Genomic DNA, 17,500 nt, shown 5'->3' on the forward strand with positions numbered 1-17,500 from the left:
CTTTGCAGTATCCATCAACTACAAACAACCACACAGCCTGGAGAGATGGATGAGACATTTGTACTCCTGGTCCTCCAAAGAGGCTTTTTCAGAGTGAAAGTACAAAAGATGTATTTGAAAAATGGTACCTTCTCGCCCGCTCTAGGGTAAAGAGAAGAACAACATAAAACCAGATGGATTTTATCAAATAAAGTTATTTGTCGCACGGATGGGTCGTAGGTAACTTTACGAGAAATAACAAAAAGTTACAACAGAAAAAGGGCCTGAAGGTGCAGCTTTAATCGACGAAATGAATATAACTACAAGAGTTACAACGAGCTCTACCAGACTAAATAAAAGAAACAGTTCAGTAACAAATCCTCCATCTATATAATGTAATAAAGACAAGCATGAGACATCAACTTCACCAAGAATAAACAGCTTTTCTGAATTAGTTGCATCCTCTAACACGCTGTGTCTTGTTTTAATTTGTACAAGAATGGAAATGTAAGAAAAACACAATTTGTGGTTTTGTGGTGACTTCAAGAGTGCAGGAAATTATTACGCGTGGTCGATGTTCGCCAAGAAGTAGTTCCAGTGAGGTCACTGACATATTAAACAGAGCTGTTGCATACACACACACACATACATATACTGTATGTATATATATACATATATATATATATATATATATATATATATATATATATATATATGTATGTACTGAGAATCTGCAATTATACAGAGAAAGATAATAAAATGTGGTTTTCTATATAGCTATAAATTATTCAGACACACGTGTCTGGCCCGAGGCTTGAGGGACTCAGGTGAACCACATGGCTGATTAAAAACACACGCACGCACGAATGCACGCACGCACGCACACACGCACGCACACACACACACCTTTAACAAGACAAAAGAGAGGCTCTCCATCTTTTTGACATGCGAAGTGAACAGGATGTTGCTCTCCATCTTTGTTCGATTTACAACCAGTGGAGCACAGAGCATCATGGGAAATGAAAGGGGGGGGGGGGGGCAATTTCCCCCGTTAATTCTGTCAATCGATGTACAACTTTACCAATTCAGTTTATTAGTCGTACAGTTAGTGAAAGAGAAGGAAGCAGGATGACGAAAGGTTAAACAGTAACTGCACTTAAACGTGTTTTTAAACTATAAACTAAATTATATAACTGGACTTTAACGAAACACATCAATGCTGGTGTTAATATTGACATTTCTTACCAAATTTATAAAAATCTGCATTTAATAGTTGATAATGACTCAGAACAGCATCTACTGTTAAATCAGCACTCACCCTGCAGTCGCTGCATCTGCAAACATACGGTTTTGAAGCCTCGAGTTCGACGACTTGGCCGTCGCCATCTTGGCTTTTTTGCATCCAGTGAACAGGAAGTGACCATATCGGGACTGAGAAGGAGTGACATAGAGACACCTTATACGTCTCTGGTAGAGAGACCTGTCAATCACTGTGTAGCCCCGCCCTAAAGCATCCCCTGCTTTATGGTCTGTTTGACTCTAAATGGAGCATAGTTTGCCATCAGTGTATGAATGTGCGTGAAGGGTGAATGACGACATGTTAAAGCGCTTTATAAGTACAAATCTTCATTTACCATCTGACATATAAAAGCCCGGTCGGCAGTTCGTACATGTACAGATATGTTAGGAGTCAAACTGACAGAATTATCAGTGTAAAGAATTCTTTGCTCATTATCGACACAGCCTTGACTTGCATTTCCTCTCCAGAAAAGCAACAGTTGTATCGGTGCATGACTGCATTTTTCTGTTTGTGTGAAGCGTCGGGTTTGTGCTACTGTAGCCGATGTGGTTACAGAAAGAAAAACGAAGCAAGAGGAGACGAGACAAGAGGAGAAAATGAGAAAATAAGTGTGGAGAGAGACGAGGGGAAAAGAGAGGAGAGGAGAGAGAAGGTGGGTGGAGGGGGAGAAGAGAAAAGGGAGGTTTCACCTTGTTCTCCCAGAAGAAGAAGAAGACAGATGAGGAGCGTGGGGGTGCAGCCTTAATGAGAGGACACACATACACACAGACACTGACACACACACACACACACACACACACCCTGACACAGCACAATTGCAACCAGCTGCTGCTGTTTATCCGGACACAAGCAGAGCGGCGAAAGCAGTGATCGCTGCTCTGAGAGACTTATTGTGAAATGATGAGTGTGAAGAATCATTTGAGCTCCTTCATGAGAAACCAGAATAAAGGAAAAGTCTGCCTCAAAATGATAAAGTTCTTTTTTTTTAAAACCACCTAACAAAGTCGAAACGCGATACTTAAACAGTTTAAACTTTAACCAAGTTTTAACTCTCAGAGCTGAACGATTGTGTTGTGAACGCTTCTCGGCCTTCATAAAGCAGCTGCTGTTTGTTAAGTGTGTTTAGTTTCTTTCTGGGGATACAAACCACAAACAAAGTGCATTTACTCAAGTAATTAATTTAATTAAAATCTACGACTTAACATGGTGGAAGCTGTTGTGCAGCTGTTTTCATCAAACAAGCTGTGATTAAACCGACCTGCTCAGCAGCAAACAGCAGACACACATTTAGAGACCAGCTGGTGAACAAAGTGGAGCTTTTAGCAGCTAAAGAGGCGAATATCTCCCTCGGGATGATGGTGGAGACCAAAAGCAGAGTTAAAAGAGAGAGAATATAGGACTTACATTCATCAGGTGCACACAATACAACTCCAAACTTAAAAAGTCCAGATCTGCTTGATTGAATGAATACGAACCGCAATCACTTCACGCCTTGACTGAAGCGTATCAGGTGCGTTTTTCACGTCTCACGCAACATCAAAACATCATTTTTAAAACTGCATTCTCAAAATGCGTTAAGAAGCAGAAGGAAGTAAGCTGCAGTTCCTCTAATGACCCCATTGAAGTGAATGGAAAAAGAATTCTGATAAAATGTTAGGAGACACACAAGCTTGATTGACAGGTGCCAAAATAGAGATGCAAAGTCCCTCCCCTTCTGGTGGTTCTTGATTTAGAAAGAATATATATATATCATTATTATTTGATCCCGTTTGAAATGTGCTGTTAAAAAGAGTAACGTTACATTTGTGAGAGCAACACAGCTAAGTTAGCTAGCTAGCTAGCAAAGCGAGGTGACGGCCATGTTGGTGAAGTGCATTGTGGGAGACGAGAGATGTCGTTCACTGATCGATTTCACATGACTAAATGTTACTACAACAAACTGCAAGATTATCTTTTCAATGGACAGATTTAAGTGTAAGTCATGGCACCATTAAAAAAATAGTCATCAATATTTTTCACGAAATAAGGTCCAATTGAGCGGAAAGGGCGGGGCTTCACCTCTCATTATGATTTTTATTATATATTATCACTGCCTGATTGTTTTCATCAAACAAAAGCTGTCGCCGTCTTCCTCCAAAACTATTTTTATTCTGGTATTGTTTACGAATCAGTCTACACCTGCGATCCCAAACAGAGAAGAAGAAGAAGAAGAAGAAGAAGAAGAAGAAGAAGAAGAAGAAGAAGAGTCGACTTTTACATAACCTCCTTCTCTTCTTCATGTAAAAGTCGACTCTCCTACTCATTTTCTTCTTCTTCTCTAATTTGGGAATGCAGGGTGTGGTTTTCATAACAATGAGGAGTTGTGTTTCATTTCACTGCTGACTGAAGCACAAACACACACACAGTCACACACACACACACACAATTTGCTCAATTTAATATGTTAATACGAACATAAGTCTCCTGAGTTGTGCTTTAATAAAAGACAAAAGTGTTTTATTGTTGTAATTATGATTTGTTTTGGTAAATGTCAAATGTAAATGTATTCGCTCAGGATTTCTGTTTGAGCTTCTGATGAATTGGTTCCTGTGAGGTAAGAAGTTAGAAAAAGGTTCTTAACATAACGTGAATCAATAATATATTTCGACCCGTTATATTATTCATGTTTCTGCTCTCAGCGGTGATGACTCACATGCGAGGAGAAGTTATTAAACACATCTTTCTATCTCTGCAAGAGCTTTTTATTTCATAACCACACTCTTCATTACAGTATTTGACACGAGATATCAGAAAGCGTGTTGCTGCTCGTCTGTCTGCTTCGTCTCCTGAGCTGAAAGAAGGTTAAATGAGTTTGATGTCACGTCTCTGCAGGGGAGGTCAATTAAACATGTCGACTGATGGGTCGACATCCTCGTTCTGTGTGTTCTGCATTCATAATTTACGAACATCCAGAAGCCTCACGCAGTCACACACGGTGTGAACTCAGTGGGAGGTTTTTAAGTGTGTAAAGCATCAAGGTGAAGATCAACGTGTGCAGCAGGTAAGAGGAGCAGATCGGGTGGGTTTTCTCTCATAACTTCATTTAAAGTGGCCATCCCTTCAGATTGTCAGTCCTGGTTGATTTAGAATTTCTATTTGAGTGAAAACAAAGGACTTGTGCTCAGAGTTTATCTGTCTGCATCCGGAATTCCATACCAGCGTGATCATATTTTGTCCACAACGGAGAAACACCACAGACTGTATCTGAGAAGTGGTCGTAGTCATCGTGACGTCACCCTTTGGTTTGTGGACTGATGTTTTGAAGCCTTGAGTTTGGCAACCAGTGAAGAGGAAGTGACCATATATGGACTGAGGAGGAGTGACGTAGACGCCGTATACGTCTCTGGTGTCGACCTGTCAATCACCGTGTAGCCCCGCCCTAAAGCATCCCCTGCTTTATGGTCTGTTTGACTCTAAATGGAGCATAATGTACTAAATGAACATCATGCTGTATTGAAGAAGACTTGAAACTAGAGATTGAGACATAAACTCATGTTTACAATGTTTACTGAGGGAATAAATCAAGAGAGAAGTAGAGTCATTTTCTCATAGACTTCTATACAACCAGAGGAGTCGCCCCCTGGTGGACACTAGAGAGAATGCAGCTTTGACTTCACTATTCAGACCCGGAGGTTGCTGCCTGGTCCGGAGTCAGAGCTGCATTTTTGAATAATACACAATAGAATAATAGAATAATACATATCGTGTTACTTCGTAGCAAGATATTTGCGTTTTACATTTCGCTCTTTATATGTATTTATGTTGCATCACTTCTGTCTGTTCTGTACGTGCTGCTATTTTTTACCTGAATTAGTTTGTATATGATATTTCTGCCAATGAATAAAACACACTGACTGACATCAACAGCAGAAGACGTAACACTAATGTGTCTGTGACCTTTCTTCAGACGAAAGAAAACAAGTTATTTCGTGTCGCGATGACATCTTTTTATTCAACATGCAACAAGCTCCCTCTGCTGTTTGTCTGTGGAAGTGCGACATTAAACAGTCATTCAGGTTATCTTCTCCTGTCACACCAAACTAAGAACATCCTTCAGAAAGAAACATCTCTGGTGACCTGATGTTTCCTCGTGGACTCTTCAGTTTGCTGTAAGATTAGAGATTTTATTCATCAAATTACAACTACTCTTATAAACCGAAGCTGGAAGAGACAATCTGTTTCTGAACATTATAAATAATCTCACATTTGTTCTTGGAATTCGAGATAATGAAGTTTAAATATATTTAATAGTTATCTCTTGCTGCTTTTTAGATCACGCAAAGGTATTACAAATATTTAAATGTCATTTTCAGAAAATCATTTTCAGGCTTTAGTTCATTAAATATCATCACACAGCAGAGATCACCTTTATTCAGCAAAGCTATTGTACTAATACACACTGTACACAGGAGTGCTTTGTAATTAACTCATTGTGCGTTACGACAGCAAACACGTTTGTGTTTGTTAACATGAACGTGTGTCACATGTTTGTTTGTTTGTGTCACATGACACGGAGTGTCTTCTTGTGTCTCACAGTTTACATCAATCAAGTGGTGACTTCCTGGAGTCTCTGGACCACAGCCGACGCCACCTTCCTGTACGCCTCCGCCTAGAACACACACACACACACACACACACACACACACACACACACACACACACACACACACACACACACACAGACAGTTAGTTTTAGAAATGTTCCTATTGTCACTTTTTTACATTATTGAGTTTTTTGAATGAAGCTTCAAAAGTCTGTCCTCATATGTTATGACATCATCACCCGAAAAAAACAACTCCACAAATAGCTGCTATAAGTGATCTGCTAATGTAAAATAAATAAAATGCAAAAAGACAGAGTGTAATATAAACCTCTGGGCTGTCAGGAGAAGAGACGACCACAGGAGTCCCTCTGTCTGACGTCTCTCTGATGTTCAGATGAAGAGGAACGTCACCTGCAGACGCAACATGGAGATACGTCAACATGAGGGAAAAACAACAAGATTTTATATTTCCTGTTTTCCTCTTTACTGGAATAATAATTCATAAAATGTACAAAGAAGATTTTAAAGAGACAAGATGACTCAGGTGCCGCTAACTTTGACATTTTAAAGGTTTGGTGAACAATTTAAACGCAAAGAAAACTCCATCTTCAAAGTATGAAACTAGTATTTTTTTACAATAACTATAATAAGCCTGTTTTCTACACAGACAGATAAAGACTTTTGGACATATTCAAATACAAACTGCCCTGATTGTACTCTGATGTTTTAGTTCTGAGGTGTACACGTGTACGTCTCTGATAACTAACACTAACACCAACAAACGTCTCATGAGAACCTCCGTCTTGGATTTTAAATGAACAGCCGATGAACTCGCTCGTCCTCCGACTCACCGAGTAGTTTGACCCCCAGAGTGTCAGCGAGCTGTCGGGCCCCGTCGGAGCCGAAGATGTGAGTCTGGTGGTTACAGTTTGGACACTGGAAGACGCTCATGTTCTGCACCAGACCGAGAACCTGCGAGACCGGGACATTGAACGCAACACGGTGATGCTCCTGTTACTTCAACACGCACACACACGCACACGCACGCACTCACACACACACACACACACAGGTTACCGGCACGTGAACTTTCTTGAACATCTCGGCTCCTCTGCGAGCGTCCAGCAGGGCGATGTCCTGCGGCGTCGACACGATGACGGCACCTGCAGAACAAAACACAGGTACGACTTCACACTGAGCGACTTTAACTTCTCCTAATAGGAAGACAGGAACTCCTTCAAAATAAAACTTTATCGTTTTGCTTTTTCTTAACTGTTGGTGTTCGTTGCAATTGTTGAAATCATTCTACAGTTACATATATACATATATAAACTAGTATATATATATATATATATATACTATATTTTTTACTTATTTATTTGTTTTTACTGTAAAACACTTTGTTTTGAAAGGCGCTATATGAATAAGGTTATTATTCGGATTATTAATGACATATTCCAATATTTTTAAGCCTCAATCTTTGACTAATATTTATAGCCATTCTGACTACGGGTCATGCTAACTTGCTTTTATTTCAATAGTTTTTGAATTATTATTATTTTTTGAAATATTATTATTATTATTATTAATTGTACTACTATTATTATTGTCATTTTATTATTATATTTAATTATTGTTATTGATATTATTATTCCTGATAAATGAGGAGTACCGTATCAGTGAGCGCCTGACTGACCTGCTACTGGGACGTTCTGGGAGATTGACAGTTGGACGTCTCCCGTCCCAGGAGGCATGTCGACCACCAGATAGTCCAAAGACCCCCAGTCCACCTACAAACACACACCTCCAGTCTGTTAGAATATACATATATATATATATATATATATATTAGGGGTGTAACGGTAAGCGTATTCGTATTGAACCGTTCGGTACGAGGCTCACAGTTCGGTACGCATGACGAACCGAATACATTTGAATAAAAAAAATTTTAAAAAGATTTTTTTTTTTTTTAAACCTTTATTTAACCAGGTAGTCCCATTGAGATTAAAAATCACTTTTGCAAGATGTAAGTAACAATACTACATAACATTAAGGAGCAGTTTTTGTTTTTTATGCTTATGTGTTGCTAAGAAGACACCCCAGAAGATGAGTCACTCAGGTATAGTTCCATCATTGTTCAAAGTCAAAGAATAACTTTGTTAGTTTTAATGAATAAATATATTTTAAAATCAAGTACATTTCTCTGGCATTTATAGTTTTCTACTGTACCGAAACGTACCGAACCGTGGCTCCACTGTATCGTACCGAACCCAACCGTGGATTTTGTGAACCGTTACACCCCTAATATATCTACATATATATACATATCTATATATATATATATATATATATATATATATATATATATCTATATATATATATATATATATATATATATATATATATATATATATATGATATTTATTCCCACCTGTCTGAGCAGTCTCTCTATCGCTGACATCACCATCAGCCCCCTCCACACGATCGGAGCCGATTCGTCCACCAGGAAGCCCATCGACATGCTGAGAGAGAAGAAGAAGGAGTCAGAGCAGAAGAAGAGAGGACATGATGTGTTCGGACTGGAAGGACTCACCAAGGAACCCCGTAGTTTACGAGAGGGATCATCAGATTGTCTGGAGGAAAGAGGAAGCAAATAAAATCCATAAAATAAAACCACCAAACCAGTGAGAAGAAACGATCAGGTGACTTTGATTATAGATAAACGATGCGCCGCACTGTCACTGAGCTCCGGGTTTCCCTTCAGGTTCATCAGTTTGGGAATCGACGGGCCGTAAACGTCCGCATCCAACAGACCGACGGTCTTCAGCTGAGAGACAGAAAGACATCACAATCAAGCGGTTTCTAAAGGTTTTACATCAACGATTGGCTAAAACAGAGACAATGTATGAAAGATGTTTGTGTAATTCTTCCTCACCGGATCGTTGGCCAATAATCCGAGAGCTAAATTCACTGCAGAGACAGAAAAACAAGACATGAAACACGTCCAGCCGGTTGGAAAGTATTTAACAGTAACACCGTTTTTCTGTTTCTGTGTGTTTTTCTAAAGATGCACATCATTGAGCATCAAACGTGTGTCGGACTAAAACATCCATTTCGGACTCACGCAGCTTTGTCTGGATGTGTTCAGGACCAATACGAGTCGTCTGTACCTGCGGTGGTGGATTTGCCGACGCCCCCTTTCCCCGAAGCCACAACGATGATCTGTTTGACCCCCGCAACGGGCTTCTGCTTGGGGAGACCTTTCGCCATCTGCTGCTTCTGCCTCTCCTGTAAGGCCTTGCTGTCTACCGACCTCTGTGAGAAACACACACACACACACACACACACACACAATTACACACACACACACACAATGATTCATTCCAGACCTAGATCTGTTTGATCTATCAGGAAATTTAGGATTTCTGTAGATTTCAGACAGACAAGTTCAGACTTAAGGACACTTTGGGGTTTATGGGAAAGAAATGACCAATAATTTTAAGAAATATTCCCATAAAAGACTCATTTTTAAATCAAAAGCTTAATTCGCTTTATAATATACAATTTTAATATAATAAAAGCTGCTTTTTGGATCATACACATGCATAATTTACCAGAAGTCTAAAACATATATTAGTACTAGCGCTGCGAGAAAGGCAATGTTAGGTTGATATAATTTAACGTGGAGTTTAGTGGAGAAAAGGTGCTTTTAAAACTGTCTGAAAGTGTAAGAAACAGAGTAAATGTATCTTCTTCAAGGTTCAACTGATCTGATATCATTTCCTACTGTAATAAGGTGTTTTATAGGTTAATTTCATCCTTTAATCCTATTTATTAATGCTTTATAGATCAGTTAAAGATCATTAATAAGAACGTTTGGGGTGCCAAGTTGTGAAAAAATATCTTTTATTGGTTTTGACTACAGACTACAGACTACATGGATTTATAATACTTCTGTATTTATAACTGCAGGCTTATTAGAAAGTGAGAAACCATTTGATTTATTAATGTTATTAATGTTATTAATGTATAAATTATCTATAAAGCATGATTAAATGATTAATTCAATTATGATAAAGACATAGAATTCAACTGTTTCTAGTACTGCTATCATAACAATAATAATAATACCTTATGCTGGTGTTAACATAATTTGAATATTAGAAAATAACAAAACAAAAAGGTAATATCTCATTAACACTCTATTAGACATATTTATAAAACAAGTTATTGGTCAGAGAAGCTGCGTCTACAAGTAAAACCCGGACGAATATAAGTAAGCGCACTTCCGGTTGTGACGTTTAAAAATATATCTTTAGCAATTAAAAGTACATTACATGTGTGAAGAACATATTATCGAAAGTAAATAAATATTTTGACATTCAGTTATGTTTTAGGAATGTATTTTAAATAATTTAGTTTCACCCCATAAAAATAAAATAACAGTTATCGCATTTATTTTGGAATACTTCCGGTCTTCTTCTTCTCGCTTTCTGTCTAGCTTTATGTTAGCATGACGCTGTTAGCTAGCTTAACTGAAACTCACAGAAACAGACAGAGATCTTACCTGGCAGCGTGTGAACTGCACATGACACGCAGGTCCCGGTTTTACTTCTGTCCCGGTTCTTGAGACCAATAGTCTATTTCCGGATGCTCTTAGTAAATGAGACAGTCTGCTGTAGGTGAACTGAGCCATGTTTAGCTGTTTGGATGCTACTCATCTAGCTAGCTTGGTGCGCGTCAAGCTTGCGCAAAATACGCATGCGTGTGTTGTTTTTTGTAGCTTTCTTTTCTTCGATAAAAAATGTTTTCTAAATTGAATAAGCTTTGTCTTTTGTCTTTTTTATCAGATGTAAATATTGTACTTTTTACTGTAATACATCTCAGAGGTACATCTGGTACTTTTTACTAGACTACCTCTCAGAGGTACCGGTACATATTGTACTTACTTGAAACTCAACATTTAATTAATATCTGCTTGATTTTCAAAAATAAATAACTGAAAGTGTCTTAACAAAGATGCATATAAATAAATAAGAAAACGGTATACTGTCAAACTAATAACTATTATATGTTTTAATTGACTCATGTGTACTTATATTTTAAAACACGTATATTTATTTTGTTGCTCTTGATCGTCTTCGCTTTGCTCTTTCATTTTACCTTGTGTAAGATGTATTTACTTTATGTACAAAAACACTTTCATCTCACACAAGACGATATTTATTTACTTTAACTGTTGTTTTGTGTTTATTTTCATGTTTATCACAAGCTGATCGGGGATAAAGAAAGAAAAAAATAAATGAAAAACTGCGTTAATAATGCGCAGCTTTGAGCACCTTTTGTTGACATCATTACGGATGTGAGTTGCGTGAGTTTTTCTCATGATTTCTCTTTGAGGTCTTGAACGTCTCTGTCAGTCGGCAGTGTTCTGTGTTTATTTCTGTCCCGGTTCTTGAGACCGATTGCGTAATTGCATTACGATCTTTAATAAGTGATGACGGAGAGAGGCGGCCCGGCGGCCCGGGCGGTGCTTCAGCAGTGTCTGCAGGCCAGACTGCAGGTGAGACCAGCAGAGGAACCCTCAAAGGAACCCTCAAAGGAACCCGCAGAGGCTCAGTTCGTCCAGGTGAGAACGTCTCATGTTGTGTTCATGAACATCATGTTCAGTGTAGTATTCACTGGCATGATGAAATACTTTGAATTCAATTTTAAAAGTTAAAGAAAACCAAGAAAAACAAACATGAAGCACATTTTGAGAGCAGGGAAGCTATGAAATATTATTAATATTAATATTATCAAGTAACATTTTTATTCATAGAAGGTACTGAGTGCTGTACAGGAAGAATACAAATAAGATAAATAAAGTATATATTATAGGATAGACTTTATTTGAACAAGTAGGAGAATAAAGTGAGCAAACCACAAAATAAAAAGTTATTTTAACCTTTAAACTGAAGGAAAATGACAGCTCTGTTTTCCAAGTGAATCTGTAATTTCATAAAGTGTATATCAAATGTAATCTCCAGTTTTTATTTTTATCAATCAGATTCAATTTGACAAACAGTGTTTGTACCAATTAAGGGGCGACTTTAACAGATATCATAAGGAAACTTCACCACTTCATTACTCACATTAAGACAATTATTTTATATATTACCAGTTTTCTGTAATGTCATGTTTAAATATGCAAATGAGGCATTATGTAATGGTGACTCATGGTGAAATCTACAGACACAAACAGAAAGTAGTAAAATAAACACCTGAATGTGTGTGTTGGATGGTTTCTTTCCTCTATTCTGAAAGAAGACATGTGTTTTGTGAGACTTTTATTTTTAATTCTAACCTCATAGAAGCAGTTTCAAATAGCTGCAGAGAGTTATGATTTAAGAGCGAGAGAGAGAGGTAGAGATGTGTGTCATTCGCGTCACGATAATAAGATAAAATATAGGCACAGCTTACGTGAACGCTGGCTGCTCATTGGTCCACGTCTCTGATGATGCTTCTTGTTTCAGATCGACAGAGGAATGGTGATTTATATCTGCTTCTTTAAAGGAGCCACGGACGACATCCTGCCCAAGATGGGTCAGTGACGCTATTTAACCTTTGACCTGCATATTATAATCACATAAAGTCTTCACATCTGGATCAGTGTGGTACATTATTATTATATCTACACGTTGCACATATTTTTTGTACTTTTAAATTTTGCACATTTCTTGGTCAATATTTTGCACTTTTTCATTTCAAAACCAACATATTTTACATATCTTTTGACATATTTTTCCCATTTATCTTGATTTTTTTCTCTCCTTATGATGCTTGGCTTTTGTAATACAGTTTTTTTCTGTTCTCTCACTATGTGTGTTGTTTTGCACCATGACACCGTGGCTGTGCATCCCTCATTCTGAGGTGTGAATATCTCGTCCTCCCCTCCAGTGTCCACGCTGTTGAATGTCCGGCTGTGTGAGACAGACTCGGGGAAGACGGTCTCGGTGTCGGAGCTCCCCGGCAGCCTGCTCATCGTCCCTCAGGCCACGCTGGGCGGGAAGGTCAAAGGTCGAGCCATGCAGTACCACGACAATATCGGCAAAGAGGACGGCCGGCGGCTCTACGGCGCCTTCGTCTCACTGTGTGAGGAGGAGCTTGCGGCCGCTTCGGCCGAAGTGAAGGTGAAACACGGGACGTACGGAAACAGACAAGTGCTGAAGCTCGACACCAACGGACCGTACACACATCTGATGGACTTCTGAGGAGTCGAGCTCAAGACTGTCTCTTAATTCACGTCTAAATATCCACCAACAAGGCCACAAACAGACTTTATGTGTTGATATTTGATTTATGCATTTATGTCTTTCAAGATTACATTGGATTACGTCACAGTTTGTTGTGTAACCACAACAGATGACAGTAAATAGAAGACGAAAGTCTCAAATGAATACTTAGTTTAATTTGTCCTCTGTGAGCCACAGTGATGCAGGATGTGAAGTCTCCTCCGGACCAGCAGGGGGCGCTCAGCTGCGTTCCAGGGACCGGAAATAAACAGCACTCAGTAAACTTGGGTTACAGCAGCTTTTACAACCTGCGTCAAACCTGTTTCTCTGTCAAGTCAGCGGCAAGTGGGATCAATGCCACTTTCGGTTAATCGCTTTTGCTGCGAAAATAAAAGGACGAAAATAACGAGATATATTGTAACGGTTGTTTTTCTTTTTAAAGACCTAAACAAATTTTTGGCAATTGTGCTGAGCGGCTTATGTGCCTCATGAGTAGAACCATGTTGTTCTATAAGGCCCTCTTTGTACAGGAAAAAAAAAATCATTGTGAACATGAACATTGAATAGAAAAATCATGATTTCTGTGATTAATTTATCTTTATAGAACCAATCATTTAACCTACTGTTAAAACCTTTCAGACAACGAGAATTTGAAGTTGTGAACATTTAATTTGATTTGATTTTTTTGTTGTTGTAAGATGACTACCATGTTCAAAATGCTTAAATTTGATCAAATACGTCTTTATTGATCACCAGAGGCTCAAATGTGGTTGTTTCAGCTGAACAAGGACGGAAATAAGTAAACGTAAATAGAGAAAGTTAAGAAAAATTGTTAGAATAATATTAAACATTCAAAATGATTTACATCTAAAAAAAATATGTAAAATAAAAATTGATTCAATTAACAAATCTTTATTAATTTGGAAAAAATGTCAGGATTACAAATGTTCTTACACAATGAACAACAAACATGTGCTATACAGTACTTCAAAATATTGTAGCAATTACTGTATATATTTAAACATAGCTTAAGATATTTTCCCTCAAAAGTTACCAGCTAAACGTAAACTTTTATTTTGAAATTTTCCATACCGGATAGAACAAGGTTGCTACCGCTAGCTTAAATATGCGAACCACCAAACGCCACATTTAGCTTCTAGTTTGACCTGAAATGTAACACTTTGCAGAATGTACTTCTAAATTTAGACAAAGTAAAAACTATGTAGCTCGTTTATGTCAACGGTTGAGTGGAAAAGTAACGCGTTAAAAGTTGAGTTTTGGCTGAAAGTTGATGACGGTGTAACGAGGATTTGTGTTTACCGGACGAAAGATGTTCTGAGGTGGGAAACGGTTTTTCAAAAATTTACATTTAAATGATAGATTTGTTAAATGAAAACGAGATAAATCGTTATGTGTCACAGTCATGGTGATAGTCTGTGTTTATCTGTTTGGGTTTTATTTCACCGAGATCGAAATCATTTAGTCAATTCGTCAATAAATCTAACGTTATCTGGTTGTTTATTTTCCCAATTAATCGATTAATTGCTCATAAATTGTCAACAATAATCAGAATAACGTCCATCACCTGACTAACAAAGTGATACATGTCTTAAAACAGCTTATTATTTTACTAAATTAATGTCCAACATTCATTTTATTAACAACAAGAAAGGCATTTTTATTTAATAATTAAAAAACACCAACTGATCATTTTGTCTGTGCTGTGATCAATAACATGCTGATCACATGACAGGAACTAAAAGGGATTAAAACTGATTGTAGAAATATCTCGGGGTTTTCAAAATTAAATGTATACAAGTTTAAAAATAATTGGTATTTTGCATATTAATTATCACTTAGACAAGTTTAGCATTTGTGAAAAAAATCAAACAATACCAAAACTGTTCAGTTGTTTTCCTGTTAATCAATCTCTCTCTCTCTCTCTCTCTCTCTCTCTCTCTCTCTCTCTCTCTCTCTCTCTCTCTCTCTCTCTCTCTCTCTCTCTCTCTCTCTCTCTCTCTCTCTCTCTCCTCACAGATGCCGTCCTTTGACTTATTAAATCGTGTGGAGCTGTTCATGCGAGCAGGAACGTTTCCCGTCGAAGCATCAAAGAGCTCAAAGAAAGTAACCAGAGCTGCCAGCAAGCACTTCATATATAAAGGTATTTAAATATCTACGCATACAGGCGCTTCTTATACGCTGAAACATGCTTCTCTAAATATTTCATCTTCAATGATATTGAAGTGAAAGCTGAACATTTTAGAGATGGACATCAGAAAAACTGGACGAGTAACAAACTGTTTAAACTGACTCTTTAAATATAACATAACATATTAAAAGCAGTGCATTGTGTTACACTGTCGCTCAGATTCTGTTGCTCCTAAATCAGCCCTGATGACGGTGCTGGATCTCTTCTCCTCTGGACATTTCATTGACAGAGAGAAGTGTGTTACAGGAAGAATGTTTAAAGTATAAACTTAAAGGAGATGCTACAGACATTCTGGTCTCAGACCGACAGGAACAACAATGGACAACAAGCGGCCCGACGGCCTTGGTGCCGGAACATTCTCCTACAACTCAGTCACAGTTATCTTTGGGTGAATTCTTCTTCTGCACAACAATAAGAAAGACGCATCTGAAATATATACTCTACTACGTATACTCTACTACGTAGAAATATCGAATCAGTAAAAGTCCTTCATTTAAAATATTTTAAGAACAAAAGTATTGGCATCAAAAATGATTGTGGATCATTTTTGAAAGAATAATAGATTATATTACTGGATTATTATAGTTATGAATGCATTAATGTGTAAACTGGTAAAAGTGGAGCTGATCTCATCTACCTGATGTATAGCTTAACCTAAAACAATACATCATCATTTATTAGTTTATTTATATTTCGTATTAATAACTGAAGCTGTCGAATAAATGTAATGGAGTCGAAAATGTAACTGGAGGTACCAAATCAAAGTAAAAGTATCTAAATACTTGAATCCAGTATACTTGACCCTGAAATGTACTCCCCGTCCTGCAGATGGATGTCTGTTGCGCTTCTATCGAGGTCGCCTCCTCCGCGTTGTGAGGAGCGACGAGGAGGTGAGGGAGATCCTGGTCCGATACCATGACCACAACAAGCACGCCGGCCGGGTCCGCGTAATAAAGGAGATCATGGTGAGTTCAGATGAGATGGTGTTGATCCAAATCGAACATTTTAGAGGGATTCACACACACACGTACGTTCCTCTGCCACGTCCAGTTGATGTACTACTGGGTCGGAGTGACGGAGGCCGTGAAGACCTGGATCCAAGCTTGTGCCGTCTGTCAGAGCCGAACTCCCCCCGAGCCGCCGGCACCGCGCGTCCAGTTCTGCCTGGCTTACGGCTGCGATGCCTCCAGCTACGTTTACCCTCAGCTCAGCTTCCACAGGTCAGACGCCACACAGCTACAAAAGCTGTTAAAAACTAAAAATTATACTCTTATTGTAAAGTTTTGTCAGATTTATTACCTGCGTGTATCTTCCGTTTATTAGCTCTACATTGTCGGGCTTATTGGCAGTTAGCAAGTGTAGGAAGCGTATTTAATGAGAATAAAATAGGACCTAAGATGGAGCCTTGTGGTGCTCCACAGGCAGACTTTCCTCTTGTTCAGCTTTGTCTCAGCTTTAAAACGACAGAACTCTGTCCTGCAGGTTTCCGAAGGACAAAGAGCGAAGGAGAAAGTGGCTGGTGGTGTCTCAGAGGGACGAGGGCTCGCTCCGCACTAACTCCTGCCTCTGCTCCAGACACTTTGAGCCGGCCTGCTTCTCGCTGAGCGAGGAGGGTCAGCTGACTCTGTCGCCGGACGCCGTACCGACCGCCATGCCGGTGACGGTGCAGGAGGACGAGGTGACGCAGTGCAGGACCACACACACACAATAAGTAGGCAGCAAAAGATGGCGTCTGCACAGCTTCACAGATAAATACGTGTGTGACTGTGCAGCATGCTAAAGACCAAAGGCCAACCACACAGGAGCTCACATCAATAAACAAAATGCAGACAATAACCGCAAAAACATGTTTTTAGGAGGACGCAAAGGTTTAAATGAATGCCTCCCAACCTTCAGATCTAAAACCTCCACAAGTGTTAATGAAACAAACAAAATACAAACTGCAAAATTCATGTTCATATTTGTCTCTTATTTGATCTTTACTGTAACTTTTAACTCTTCAGGCCTCTAAAAAATGAGGTCATTAGCAAAAAAGAGGTTGAGAGGCACTAGTCTCGATTATTCATGTTCCATTCAGTTACATTTACACTTTAATAATACATTGTTAATATATGTAGCCTCAAATTATCTTTGTTTGGTCCCTTTTTAAACTAAT

The 17,500-nt window shown here is 38.6% G+C and overlaps 3 protein-coding genes across 3 annotated transcripts in view; 2 read left to right on the forward strand and 1 right to left on the reverse strand.

The window, feature by feature from the left end:
* Positions 1 to 5,339: 5,339 nt before the first annotated feature.
* nubpl (nucleotide binding protein-like) lies at positions 5,340 to 10,602 on the reverse strand. The gene is made up of 11 exons (XM_079285959.1): positions 10,430 to 10,602; positions 9,033 to 9,177; positions 8,798 to 8,832; positions 8,599 to 8,689; positions 8,456 to 8,495; positions 8,294 to 8,384; positions 7,559 to 7,652; positions 6,940 to 7,025; positions 6,714 to 6,834; positions 6,191 to 6,273; positions 5,340 to 5,927 (listed from the first exon to the last, which is right to left on the reverse strand). Exons 1-11 carry the CDS (start codon positions 10,556 to 10,558, stop codon positions 5,865 to 5,867), a joined length of 978 nt encoding a protein of 325 aa, XP_079142085.1. The 5' UTR covers positions 10,559 to 10,602; the 3' UTR covers positions 5,340 to 5,864.
* A 670-nt stretch (positions 10,603 to 11,272) lies between these two features.
* Positions 11,273 to 13,431, forward strand: dtd2 (D-aminoacyl-tRNA deacylase 2). Its single transcript, XM_079287214.1, has 3 exons — positions 11,273 to 11,491; positions 12,378 to 12,447; positions 12,802 to 13,431. The coding sequence occupies exons 1-3, from the start codon at positions 11,360 to 11,362 to the stop codon at positions 13,113 to 13,115; spliced, it is 516 nt and encodes a 171-aa protein (XP_079143340.1). The 5' UTR covers positions 11,273 to 11,359; the 3' UTR covers positions 13,116 to 13,431.
* Positions 13,432 to 14,417: 986 nt separating this feature from the next.
* LOC306790505 (uncharacterized protein) overlaps positions 14,418 to 17,500 on the forward strand; it is a gene marked incomplete at its 3' end in the record, with an annotated part of 3,412 nt that continues 329 nt past the window's right edge. Inside the window, exons 1-5 of the mRNA XM_079286828.1 lie at positions 14,418 to 14,476; positions 15,174 to 15,297; positions 16,174 to 16,310; positions 16,396 to 16,565; positions 16,828 to 17,023. Of these exons, the coding sequence (XP_079142954.1) occupies positions 15,174 to 15,297; positions 16,174 to 16,310; positions 16,396 to 16,565; positions 16,828 to 17,023 (627 nt within the window). The 5' untranslated portion in view covers positions 14,418 to 14,476. The remainder of the gene's footprint in view (positions 14,477 to 15,173; positions 15,298 to 16,173; positions 16,311 to 16,395; positions 16,566 to 16,827; positions 17,024 to 17,500) is intronic.

The sequence above is a fragment of the Melanostigma gelatinosum genome (genome assembly GCF_949748355.1).
Source record: "Melanostigma gelatinosum genome assembly, chromosome: 16".
NCBI lineage: Eukaryota > Metazoa > Chordata > Actinopteri > Perciformes > Zoarcidae > Melanostigma > Melanostigma gelatinosum.